The 13,020-nt window shown below is 55.0% G+C and overlaps 1 protein-coding gene across 4 annotated transcripts in view; it reads left to right on the top strand.

Annotated features, from left to right (window-relative positions):
* The window catches only part of TNS3 (tensin 3), a 237,493-nt gene that overhangs the window by 61,356 nt on the left and 163,117 nt on the right, over positions 1-13,020 (top strand). For 2 of the 4 annotated variants that reach the window (XM_059934302.1, XM_059934295.1), the window contains exon 3: positions 70-107. Coding sequence is in view for 2 of the 4 variants with exons in the window: in XM_059934295.1 (XP_059790278.1) it covers positions 70-107 (38 nt within the window). In the remaining 2 variants the exon portion in view is untranslated. Of the gene's footprint in view, positions 1-69; positions 108-3,284; positions 3,303-5,723; positions 5,742-13,020 lie in introns of those variants that run through there. The other 2 variants (XM_059934298.1, XM_059934303.1) reach the window with 2 other exon arrangements.

Raw genomic sequence — 13,020 nt, 5'->3', positions numbered from 1 at the left:
GAACTTGGAGATGTAAGAAGTATTGAGAGACTGCTCAACACACACACATTCTTTCTCCTTCTCTTGCAGCCTGCAAGTATTCCTGCCACAAGAAATGTGAAGCCAAGGTAAGCGTTGCATTGCTCTCCCATGGGGCTTCTGGAGCTGAATTGGCCCGCGTTGAATGATGTGCATGGGAGGGGACTGCTTTGGACCGTGGCCACAGAAACGGAACGCTTAAGAAACGGCTGCTAGATGCTTTTCGATAGGGTGTATAGTTTTCATCTGAAGAATAAACTGAGGAGCTATGAAATCCATGTTTTTAATTATAGAAAAATAGCTCCTAAGAATTTGGTTTCAGATAAGAATTCGGTAATTTTGTCCTGGCCATCTCACAGCCCTTTCTCCACAACAAATGATCCCTTCTTTCCAATCACATCGACGTGCTGCTTTTTTTAATGGCACAGAGGGGGTGGGGATAGGGTCGAGGGCACACGCCTGGCCTTGAGAATTTTTCTGGCTTCTTTTTTGAGGGTAGTTCATAGGTGGGCTGGGGTTTTCAGGCTGTCATGGACGTCTGGGGACCCTGAATCACGGGGTCCTGCATTCCCTGGTAGGGTTAAATTCCTGGGTGGCCCTACAAAGTGCTTGAGGCCTGGGTATGCTGGGTTGGGTGTAAGGCTCTGATTAGTGGGGAACGAGGAGGCCTGGAAATGGCATATGGAAGCTGCAGGCACCCCTAGACGGGGCCCTGGTTTTCTATGCAGGTCCAGGTGTCTGCCCCTCTCACGCTTTCCAGGTACGATGTTACCTTCAGTAGGGCCAGGGCCCACGCGTCGCTCCTTGCTGACTGGCCGGTCCCACCTTTGTGGGACCCCCCCCCGCAGATGCCCTGCAGGCTGCCCCTGGTGGGTGGAGGTCCAGGGAGATGGGGTTTTAGAGAGTCTTGGGATTTTGTTGCTGCTCTGGACCTCACGGCTCAGCCTCTCCTGAGAATTTTCGACTGGTCCTCGGGCTCTGAGTGGAAGGAACGTGGGCTGGCCGCGGGCTTCGTGGAACTGTGTGCTGGCTTCACGTGCGTGCGCTCTCCCTGTGAGGACCAGGATCCTGGTTTCCTCCACTGTCTCCACGATCCACACAGGCACGCACATGCAGTCACACACATGCACACGCTTCACGTTCACACGGGCACTCACACACAGTCCACACTCACACGTGCCCACATACATGCACACACACACACTTCACACACATGCACGCAGTTTACCCGCACGGGCCCACGCACACACAGATGCACACACACAAAGCTAGAGAAATTACAGGTGGGTCTAGCCCTGCTTTTTTTTTTTCAAGAAAGAGATTAAATGACTTTTCTTATGAAACGTCTCATCATGGAGCACTTGGGACACATGCAGAAGTGGCGAGGCTAGGATGGGGCTCTGTGCTGCGCTGTTGTCCAGCCCCCTCGCCCCCCCACCCCCCGGCGCTTCCGAGGCGTCACGTGATGTGTGTTTCAGTCGTTTCAAGATCAGGCCCCGTGGTGGAGCTTTGGGGCATTTGTGCTGTCACTCGCGGTCTCACCGTGGAGAAGGCTTCAGCTTTCTGTCCAAGGCCAGGCATCCTTGTTCACACTCACCCCTGGGCAGGACTGATGTCTGACCTTGGTTATTTTAGGTCTGTTTTGCCCACAGATGTGCTCGTCTTTCCAGTGTGCTGTGTACTTTAAACCTAAGTGACCGTGTCAGAGCGGAGATTCCTGCCTGCGGTGGAGGTGGGGAAGATGCCACCTTGGGGAATATTTCGGATCTCCCAGAGGGTTTTCCCCCGTCTGCCTCCTGAGGGTTTGGATGCGTCCCCGGCCCCTGAGGGTCCCGGCGGCAGCAAGGCTTGTCCTGCGGAGCTTGTGCCGCCTCACCCCGGTGGGGCGGACCGCGGGGAGAGCCACCGCCAGAGCCCTGCTTGTCCCGTGTCACGCTGCCTGTGTGAGTGTGCGTCGTGTGCATGGGTCTCCTCCGTGACACTCTGCCTGGCCCGGCCACTCTTGACCCGCAGCTGCAGACTGAGCCCTGCTGCCCTTGGCACTGTTTCTCCAAGGGGGCCCGGTGCCAGCTACTTAGGGGATTGAATTCTTTGGTTCAAAGAATATTCCAAAAGTCTTAACTATCACTGATTATGGCATTTCTAGCCACAGTAATTGGCAGTTTGCTAGGGATAGATAAGCTTTTATTCTTATTAGATCATGGTAGAGGGGGAAATGTATCCGTAGTCATTTTTTTTGGATAACGCAGCTTTGAATGGCAGGAGAGAATGCCACCACCAATAACAAAGACTCTTCTTATTCCAAAACTATAATGCCATTGCTGCTGAGCAGACAAGGGCCATAAATTCTCAGCCGCCCCTGGAGATAAGCACGGGGTGGGGGGTAGGGCAGCTCAGCCTCCCAGGAGCTGAGACGCAGCTCCCCCAGACGGCTGGGTCCTTGATCACCACACGTCTGTGCCTAACTGTGCGTGCCCGGATTTCTTTGAGACTGAGAAAGCTGACGTGAAGCTGTGGTCAAAAACACAGGCTTTGGCCTAACGTCTGGCCCATCCATCCACTTAGTGACTTGGGGATGGTATGGGCTGTGGGTCCCCTCTGCGCTGGGAACACTGGAGGAGAGGGCACAGCACGATCCCCGGAGCATGTTCCTGTGCGGTTAACCCCGCTGGCGCTGTCATTGCCCTGCTGCTGCCAGGGCCACCATCAGAGGCTCCCAGCCAGGCCCGGGATGTCCCCTTGGTAGAGCAGGAGATGTGGAAGGAGAGAGCCATCCTGCAGAAAAGGGGCTGAGCCATGGACTGAGGGCTCAGGCAGGGAAACGGAGCCTTGAGCTAGGACTGGGGTCACTTTCTTCCTGGCCGTCGGGTAGTATGCCCCCCCAGGTGAGGCCATGCGGTCCCAGGGTACGCGGAGGCAGAGACCTGGGCTTTCATCCTCCTTGTCTCCTGGAGCAAGTCCAGTTCCCCGGAGCCTCAGTTTCTTCATGCATAAAATGGGTGAATAATAACTTCTGCAATCCACCTGAAACAGCTTGCTTTTAGCTGTTAATTATGGTAAGAAGTAATTATTTCAATTTGAAGGAAGCAGAATAATTTATGTATAATTACTGGAATGTTTGGAATTCTAAGTATCTTGCTCCCTGGGAGGCTGTGCTTGTTCATGGGTGCCACGTGAGCTGTTTGCTCAGAGTGACTTGGTTTTTTTCCTGGCCCCTGGTTGACTCCCGGCAAGAGAAAAAAGGAAGTAGGAGAAATGAAGCTGTTTCAGGAAGGCAGATGATGGTGAGGAGACCCGTGGGGGATGGGGGTGTGGCAGAGGTGGTGTTTCTTGAGCTTTGGTGAACTGGCGAGAGCGCCGTGCCTCCAGTAGGTTTCTGCAAATGTGAGGCCCCGCGTCGGGGCAGAGCGGCGAGCTGGCACAACTGGAACGCACACGTGGTGTGCGGCAGCCCGCTCTGCCCTGAGCTGCCTGCCGCCGGCTCAGAGACTGTCCCCGGACCCCCTGTGTCTCGTCCCTGGCCTGCACAGCACACAGCCCGGGGCCAGCTGTCCTCTTCTCTTTCTGAGCCTGCCTTGACGGGCGCCTCGTTGGAGAGAAAGACCAGGACTGCAGGTGCTGCCACTTGGTTTCAGGGCAGGAGAGGATTCCCGGGCTCGGCCCAGCCTCTGGCTTCTCCGTCCGTCCTCGCTGTGGCCACCATGCGGTAGCTGAGCCGGCAGCCGCTGCCCACTTCCACCTCCCATAGAAGCAGAACTCTTTGTCGTGGGCCTGCTGGTCCTCTCCCTGAAGAGAGACCATGTGAGGCAGGTGTGGCTCTGGGGGACCCCAGGACCCCTGGGGCCTCTCCTACCTCGGGACCCCTGCAGGGTCTGCTGTCGTCACCTCCTCTGCCATGCTGGCCCCTCGGCCCAGCGACCCCAGGTTCTGGCTGTGGCTGATGCAGGAGCCTCAGTGACCTTATCAGACAAGCTGGCTTCAGATGGTGTCTCTGTGTCATGGGAAAGACGAGGGCCAGAGCCTGTGACTTCCCCGTAGACCACCCTAGATGTCTCTCCTGGGTGTCAACAGGTACCCACTGGCTTCATTCATGAGTTTCAACCATTAACTTACATGTCTGGTCATTACCCTTTGTCTTCAGACAGCTCTCTTCTCCGAGGAATAAGGGCAACAGCTTCCCTTTTGGGGCCTGCTGTCCCAGGCTTTGTCGGTCAGCCCCTCCCTGCACTGGATGAGCAAACAGAGACCCCGGTGGTGAAATGACTTACCCACTGTCACCTGGCATCCAGGTGCCAGCGTTCAAGGGTGTTGGGCTTCCAAGTTCAGGTTTTTGCTGCCCCGTGTATTTTCGCTCTTCGCGGATCAGCCGTGGAGCTGACGTGGGCCTGTGCACCTGGTACAGCTGCTCTGATGCCTCCAGAACCCCCCTGGGGAACCCCAGCCCCGTGGCCAGCTTCCCTGAAACACCCAGACACAGGTGGCTCGGGGGTCGAGTCCTTCCCTGTCCCACGTCTCCTTTCTCTGCCGTGAAGGACGCCCTGAGGATCCGTGCCCCCTGCCTGCCCCCTCCCACACGGCTTCGCTCACCTCACATCCAGGGCGTCTTCTGAGACCCCAGCCCTCCCCGAGACACGGGCAGGAGCAGCTCCTGTCAGCCGTGCGGGGCCTGCGCTGACCGCTGTGCGTGTGCACGTCCGATGGCCTTGCCGCTGGAGCTCGGAGCGTCCCTGCACAGAGGAGGTGGGGGAACCGGCCTGCCCGAGCGCTGAGCCCCCAGCCCCGGGCGGCCCGGCACTGCCCCATCTTCATGTCCAAATCCTACTGTCCCTCGAGGCCCCGAGGCCCTTGCTCCCCAGAAGCCCACCAGCCAGCTCCCACCTGGGCGAAGCGCCGCATCCTTCCCGGCTCCAGGGCCGCCTTCTCCCCGCCTGCTCGGTGCCTCCGGAGGCATTTGGGGAAGGAATGGGGGAGTCTGCCTTTACCTCCCCCACAGGATGTTGGTGATGACCTTCCTTTCCTGGGACACAAATCGTTTCCTGGGAACAAATGACCTGAATTAGTAAAAAGGAAAGCATGAGAATTTTTTCATAACACTCCTGGTCGGTCGAGCACAGAGCCTTGTAAGGGTCTGTGTGTTCACCACCCCAGGCCTCCACATACACAGGCAGCCTGAGAGTCTCATTTGAAGCACGATGGGTGATTGTAATCCAGCAGGGTGGTTTGGGGGTGACGTGAGATCCGTTAGCTAAATATCTAGCCCGTGACTGGCTTCTAACCTGTGCTCAGAAGGAACAGAAATAAGCTACGGTATTGAGGGATAATCAATAATGCGCTGAGCCTTTGCTTTTCTATCTTTGATCGTCACAGCCTCCCTTGGAGGGCATTGTGTCCTTGCCCCAGCCTTACAGGTGACCCTGGGACTTGAAAGAGTCCCACCACCCACCCGGGGATAGGACCTGAGAGCCGTGTCCTACCCCCGGCCCGAGCTGCAAACCCTGGCCCGGCCTCTCTGCCCTCTCAGTGAATGTTTACACTTCTCTTCCCTCCTCCCACTCCTTGCCCTAAGGGAAGAGGACGTTAATTTTTAAACTGCCCAATTCACCAGACGCTTCCCGATTTGCTGTCGGTCAGGCCCTGGGCTGGGCGCCCCAATGTAGCTTGCTGGACCACGGGTCCATTTTGCCCTGCTGCTCGTCTAGGACCAATCAGGGAGGCCAGTCCAGGTAGAGAATTCCATTTATCCACCTGTGGTAGACAGATGTGTGCCTGTGTTTTGATGCTTGGCTGTTGATTTTTGTTTGACTGGTTTTTATTAATAGTAAAATAATAAAATCGAGGGGGAGGTACGAAGAATTTACATCCTCTCACAGAACCCCTCTTACCGTCAACCTCCACACAGGTGTGGTGCATTTGTTACAATCGATGAGCCCATATCCATGCATTATTATTAACTAAAGTCCATTGTTTACATTAGGGTTCACTCTTGGCGTTGTTCATTCTATGGATTTGAACAAATGTATAATGACATGTATCCATCACTACAGTATCATGTAGAATAGTTCCTCCTCCCCCATAACCCCAGGCAACTGCTGATCTTTTTACGGTCTCCGTAGTTTTGCCTTTTCCAGGATGTTACATAGTTGGAAGCATACAGTGTGTAGCCTTTTCAGACTGGCTTCTTTCACTTAGTGATATACATTTAAGTTTCCTTCATGTCTTTTCATGGCCTGATAGCTCGTTTCTTTTTAGTGCTGAGTAACATTCCATTGTCTGGATGTACCACGGTTTATTTATCCATTCAACCGCTGAAGGACATCTTGGTTGCTTCCGTGTCTTGTTTTTTAATTTTTGCCAGTTGTCACTGGGGTCAGAAGAGCCATTAAGCCCTGGTAAGTTCTGTACTTATTCTGGGCATTATTGTTTCTTTTCCCGTTAAGATCCCTTTCCTGATAGGCTGTCCTCACTGATCTTTTTTTGACTCATTACAGCTAGAAGAAGCGTCACCTTACACGTTTCACGCTGCTAAAGGTACCTTCATGGCTGTGTTCTTGTCCCACTGGAAGCGGTTACTCTGAGGCCAGAGTTTGGGGAATGGCCCCCACGTGCCAATTCCTGCCGGGGGGTTCTGGGTCTGCTCTTCGGTCAGCAAGCCATATGCAGCTGCTCTAGGAAAGTGCTGTTTTATATAAACGTGGCAGTTTTCTTTGTATGGGAATTGATGTTTTTAAATCCCAGATAATCTGGGCCTGAACAGGGGCGTTGATTGTGGGGTCTTTGGGCTTGAAGGTGGCCAGCGGGATGGAGCCACTGTAACGTGGAGAAGCTCATCCCCTGAACAACACCGCTCCAGGTGGTTCCGGAGCCTCCTTCCTTTCTTTGGGCACTTCTCTGTGCAGGGACCTTACCAGACCCTGATGGGCAGTACTGGAGAGGCCGGCGGGCACTGTGTTCATTTTACACGGGAGGAAACAAACAGAGGCCGCTGAAGCTGGTGGTGGCGTGTAGCCAGGAGTCCTCACTCCATCACGACTGATTTGCTCTCTAGAGCAGCCTACGTTTAAGCTATATTTATGTAGGATTCACTAGCCCTTTCCCAAAAAAGCCCAGAAGGGAATTATCATCTTCTTCTGAAATTTATTTATTTTAAATAAATCACGTAATTTAAAAATAGGCCTAAATCGTCACTTTTCATTCCACATCATGTAGTGGCTGACAAGGCGGCCTCCACGCATACTTAGCTGCCCTCACCTGCTGCACATTTGACCTCTTGGCTAGTTACCGAGTGGGCAGGGGTCCTCCATCCTGAGCAGGGCGCGGGGAGGGCAGCAGGAGGAACCCTGGGCCGCTCTGGGTCCAGATGCACTTTGTTATTTAGACTAGGACGTCTGGGGTGCCCTGGGAACCTACTTTTGAGCTACATCCTTCTCACTCCAGGCTGACTCCCCCTGGAGCCAAACCGGAGGTTGGGGGAGCCACTGGGGCCAGTTGTCACAAATTCTTGGTTGGCGACGTCATCTGTGAGGGGAGGGGCGCCTGAGCCTAGGCATTGCTCAAGTTTCCCAGAATACCTTTTGAAATCCCGGGAACAGGTGTTTTTGTGACTTCATCAGTGGCGGGGCTCCGCGCTTTGTGGGAGGACACTTGCTGTTCGCTGAATCCTGCGATCTATCGTGGTGCTGGCACGCTGTGCCGGTTGCCTCTGCCTGCGGTCGCACCTCTTCTCCAGGACCTGACTCACATCCCAAAGGCAGTTGCAGCAGGGTTTTAGTTTTAATTAATAACACAATTACTGGAATATATGTGTATAGTGTCTCAAGGTGACTTTTGAAGAGCTGCAGTCATTTAAATGTGTCTATTCGGGAAGGTTCCTTCAAAAACAGCGCTTCCAAAAAAAAATAAAAATAAAAACAAACAAAAAGAACCCCAGCGCTCCCTGCACCGTCATCTTCGGCCAGTGCATCTTGTGGTCCTTTCTAGAGAGACCACTTGGGTGAGGCCCCCGTGACAAATTAGCCATTGCCCTGCGACCCCCTCATCTGTAGGACTTGGGGGGACGGGAGGAACGATGGCGGTAATGTTTTGGAATATTTTTAGCACATTGATCCTAGTTAATTATTGGCGCCGCCTTGCGAAGGGGACTTAGTTACACAGGAGATGATCAAATGCAGTCAAGCAAGCGCGCTCACTGAGGCCGGAGGTGAGGGGGGGGACAGGCGCCTGCCTGCAGGGCATCAGGAGGGTGGTGCCATCTGACCCACGCAGCTGGGCTCTGATGACAGAGCAAGGGCACCCAGGACTGCAGGGCCCGTCGAGTCAAAGCAGACGTCACTCTTGTGATGCGAGTAACCAAGGTGTGTGTGTGTTTGTCCTGGGTCAGACAGCAGCGCAGGAACCCGGCCGTGGAGGGTGCCTTGTGCAGCCTGGGACACCTCACAGAGGAAAAGCTGTCTTGGGGCCAGGCTGCTGCGGGCACCTGTCACTCAAATATAAACAAAATCAAGAAAAAGCACTCAGTGACTATTTCCCTCCCTCCTCTCTCAGTGTGACTGCATTTGCTGGTTCATGAAATTCTGTAATAGATGATTATTTCCCTGCACCTGCACTCTTTTTGGGAGAATAGAAGTAGAAAATGGAAATTTCCACACGTAGCTGTTGGAAGCAGCTCCGAAAGCCACGAGAGCCACAGGAGAAGGGGCCCTTGGACCTGGGTCTGTGTTCTGATGTCCTGGTGGCATCTCTGTGACCCTGGGTGTCTCCCTGTACAAATAGGAGTAAAGCAGCGTGTCCCGCTGTTCCTGGCCCACGCTCTAGACACTGTAGCGTGTGCTCCGTGCATTGGCAGACCGTCCTCACGGTGCCCTCCTTCCGTGCCCGTGCCCTCTGTTCTGGGGCCTGGCGTGCAGTCTCCAAGGGGCAGGTTCCAGCAGGTTCCTGGAGGTTTTGGGGGTGTGCTCCAGCTCTGGCCGGCGACACGTCCCGCCCGGTAGAGGAGGTGCAAGCCAGCTCTTGTTCTCCAAGGTCACCTCTCTGCTGCCCTTTCCCTCTGTTGTCCCCAAGTACTACGTTTGGGCTGGGAGAGGTGACCGAACCCTGCACGACTTCACTATCCCCTGTTCCCTGTGGGGAGGACACGCTGGTGGGCCTTGGGGACCTCTGCAGGCCTTGTGCTCAGGGCGCTGGCTTTGGACCCATTCCCACCATACCTCTGGACACCCTGTGCCTCGTGGTAGTGCCATCGACCCACTCCCTGCCTCTGAACATGTGTGTCTGTGGACAGCACCGACACCTGGGTGAGGGGCCCCGAGGACAGAGGGCCGGCGCTGAGATCAGAACCCGGGATGTGGCTCGCCCGCCTCTGGCGATGACCAGTGTGTGTCTGGGGGTGTTTCACAGGGGTTTGTGTCGGCATCTTTGAGCCTCTCATTTGAAATTGCTTACAGTTGTACACGAAGAAGGACATTTCTGATCAAGTTGCTGGTTTTATTTTTGTGTAGCTACTTCTGGAGGATAGGTTTCATATTTAAAAAAAACCAGTTCTCCTTTTATGTTTTTAGCAGCAGGATGGAAATAATCAACTAGACATTTGAGTCCCCAGCTTCACGTTTTAATTTGTAAAGGTAAACTCCAGTTGCACCCTGTGCTTTGTTTTTTCTCTAGTAAAGCTATTTATTTTGAGCAGGGATGCAGGAAGTGCCTGCTTCCCATTTTCCTTCAAGTACAGAAATAGCTCCTGGGATGCCCTCTGGTTACCTCTGGGTGCAGGCAGCACAGTTCATTTTTGTGTGTTTCTAGGCATTTTGACTCGGGCCTTCTCACGTGCCCTGTGTATCTCTGCACCTTTCAACTCCTGAGTCCCCCAGGAACTTCCGGAGCTGGCAGGCCTCCCTTCTGTTCTAACAGAGCTGAGCACTGGCTCTGGGCTGTCAGCCTCCCCTTCCCCTGCTCAGACCATCTTTAGGATGAACTCATAATATTTTCTTTTTGGAGGGTAGGAGGTAGACTATCTGAGTGTCTCGTACAGGCTATGAAGTTAGAAATTCTGATTCCAGAGTCTTTATCTAAAACCTTTTGTCCTTTTAGAGGTTTTCTCCTTTACTTTTTTTTTTAAAAACATTTTTAAAAATATTAATTAATTAATTTCTTTTTGGCTGCGTTGGGTGTTCGTTGCTGCGTGCAGGCTTTCTCTAGTTGTGCTGAGCGGGGACCACTCTTCACTGCGGTGCACGGGCTTCTCATTGCGGTGGCTTCTGTTGTTGCGGAGCACGGGCTCTAGGCGTGTGGGCTTCAGTAGTTGCGGCACGTGGGCTCAGTAGTTGTGGCTCGCGGGCTCTAGAACGCAGGCTCAGTAGTTGTGGCGCACGGGCTTAGTTGCTCCATGGCATGTGGAATCTTCCCGGACCAGAGATTGAACCCGTGTCCCCTGCATTGGCAGGCGGATTCTTAACCACTGCGCCACCAGGGAAGTCCCTCCTTTACTTTTTTTTTTTTTTTTTTTAAATATTTATTTATTTATTTGGTTGCACCGGGTCTTATTTATTTATTTATTTTTATATTTATTTTTGGCTGTGTTGGGTCTTCGTTTCTGTGCGAGGGCTTTCTCTAGTCGCGGCGAGCGGGGGCCACTCTTCATCGCGGTGCGCGGGCCTCTTCACTATCGCGGCCTCTCTTGTTGCGGAGCACAGGCTCCAGACGCGCAGGCTCAGTAGCTGTGGCTCACGGGCCCAGTTGCTCCGTGGCATGTGGGATCTTCCCAGACCAGGGCTCGAACCCGTGTCCCCTGCATTAGCAGGCAGATTCTCAACCACTGCGCCACCAGGGAAGCCCCCTCCTTTACTTTTAATAAGTATTTTTCGGAGGAGTTGCCCGGCCGAAGGAGGCCCGTTGGAAGCTTAGCGGTGCCCAGCGAGGGCGGAGGGCCTGGTCCGGCGGACGAGGCAGCAGGAAGGGACTCGTGGGCATTTGAGGGAAGAACTGGCAGGTAGGATTGGCGTCCTGCTTAGATGGGGACAGGGTTGCCGGCAGTTCTTAGGCTTTCTGTTTGGGATTCTGGGTGGAGAGTGACACCATTAGCAGGATTTTGTAAACGTGGATGGAGATTTAGCTTCATCAGGGTGAACTCCTGTGGGTTTAGTGGGACATATTTATGTGGACGTTCAGAGTAAGCTAGCTGGCCCTATGCAGCCCTAATGCTAAATTAAAAAAAATTTTTCTACTAAGATTTGAGGATCATCTACAAGCTATTAAAATTTGTCATTTTTTCCCTTTTCTTGTCAGCCAAAGGGCAAGTGGCAAAAACCACATTATTCATTGTAGTATTCTTAGACACTTTCAACAAAATATTTTGGGGGAAATTTCCTTGGTATCCCCCTTTGTGGCATGTACTATTTCCATCCTTTAAAAACTGTTGTTTCTGTTTGTGCCTTCTCTTCCTTTCCTCTTTGTGACAAGAAGGAGGGAGTTAAAAAGTCATGGGGGTGGTGTCATTATCATTTCTAAGCTCTTCTCTTAGAAAAAGCAAAAGCACACACTGTATTTGTCCTGCATTTTTGGTGCACCTCCTGGTTCTGTTTCTCCTGGCTCCACCCACCTTGTACAACACAGAGTTGCTGTTATTTAGGCTGGTCTGGTTGAGCTGTTCAAGCCTGGGAGAGGGGGAGAGGGGGTCGTTATTCCTCTGTTGCTGTTGGCAAAGATGTCCCAGCCATGCAGGTGTCCCTGTAAAGTGAGAGAGAAGGCAGGAGCTTGGAGCCTGGTGCTGGGGGGAGGGGGGAAGGGAGGAGCTTGCTGGAGGCAGAGGGGAGGGGGAGGGGGAGTGGAAAGGTTTGGTCGGGGGAGAGGGAAGGAGAGGGCCTTGCTGGGGGTGGGGAGGGGGGAGAGGGAGTGGAAGGGTTTGGTGGGGGGGGAGGGAAGGGGAGGGCCTTGCTGGGGGTGGGGAGGGGGAGGGGGAGTGGAAGGGTTTGGTGGGGGAGAGGGAAGGGGAGGGGCCTTGCTGGGGGTGGGGAGGGGGGAGGGGGAGAGGAGGGGCTTGGTGGGAGGAGAGGGGAGGGGAGGGGCTTGCTGAGGGTGGGGAGGGGGGAGAGGGAGTGGAAGGGTTTGGTGGGGGCATAGGGGAGGGGGGAGGGGGAGAGGAGGGGCTTGGTGGGGGGAGAGGGAAGGGGAGGGCCTTGCTGGGGGTGGGGAGGGGGGAGAGGGAGTGGAAGGGTTTGGTGGGGGAGAGGGGAGGGGAGGAGCTTGCTGGGGGCATAGGGGAGGGGGGAGGGGGAGTGGAAGGGTTTGGTGGGGGAGAGGCAAGGGGAGGGCCTTGCTGGGGGTGGGGAGGGGGAGGGGGAGAGGAAGGGCTTGGTGGGGGAGAGGGGAGGGGAGGAGCTTGCTGGGGGTGGGGAGGGGGACGGGGAGAGGAAGGGCTTGGTGGGGGAGAGGGGAGGGGAGGAGCTTGCTGGGGCATAGGGGAGGGGGGAGGGGGAGAGGAGGGGCTTGGTGGGGGAGAGGGGAGGGGAGGGGCTTGCTGGGGGTGGGGAGAGGGAAGGGGGAGTGGAAGGGTTTGGTGGGGGGAGAGGGGAGGGGAGGGCCTTGCTGGGGGTGGGGAGGGGGAGGGGGGAGAGGAGGGGCTTGGTGGGGGAGAGGGGAGGGGAGGAGCTTGCTGGGGGCATAGGGGAGGGGGGAGGGGGAGTGGAAGGGTTTGGTGGGGGAGAGGGAAGGGGAGGGGGAGAGGAGGGGCTTGATGGGGGGAGAGGGAAGGGGAGGGCCTTGCTGGGGGTGGGGAGGGGGGAGGGGGAGAGGAGGAGCTTGGTGGGAGGAGAGGGGAGGAGAGGGGCTTGTTGGGAAGAGAGGGGAGGGGAGGTCTTGAGGGGAGGAGCTTGCTGGGGGCATAGGGGAGGGGGGAGGGGGAGAGGAGGGGCTTGGTGGGGGAGAGGGGAGGGGAGGGCCTTGCTGGGGGTGGGGAGGGGGAGGGGGAGAGGAGGGGCTTGGTGGGGGAGAGGGGAGGGGAGGGGCTTGTTGGGA

This window comes from Balaenoptera ricei, chromosome 9 (genome assembly GCF_028023285.1).
Source record: "Balaenoptera ricei isolate mBalRic1 chromosome 9, mBalRic1.hap2, whole genome shotgun sequence".
Lineage (NCBI taxonomy): Eukaryota > Metazoa > Chordata > Mammalia > Artiodactyla > Balaenopteridae > Balaenoptera > Balaenoptera ricei.
This window is presented reverse-complemented; position numbering and strand designations above follow the sequence as displayed.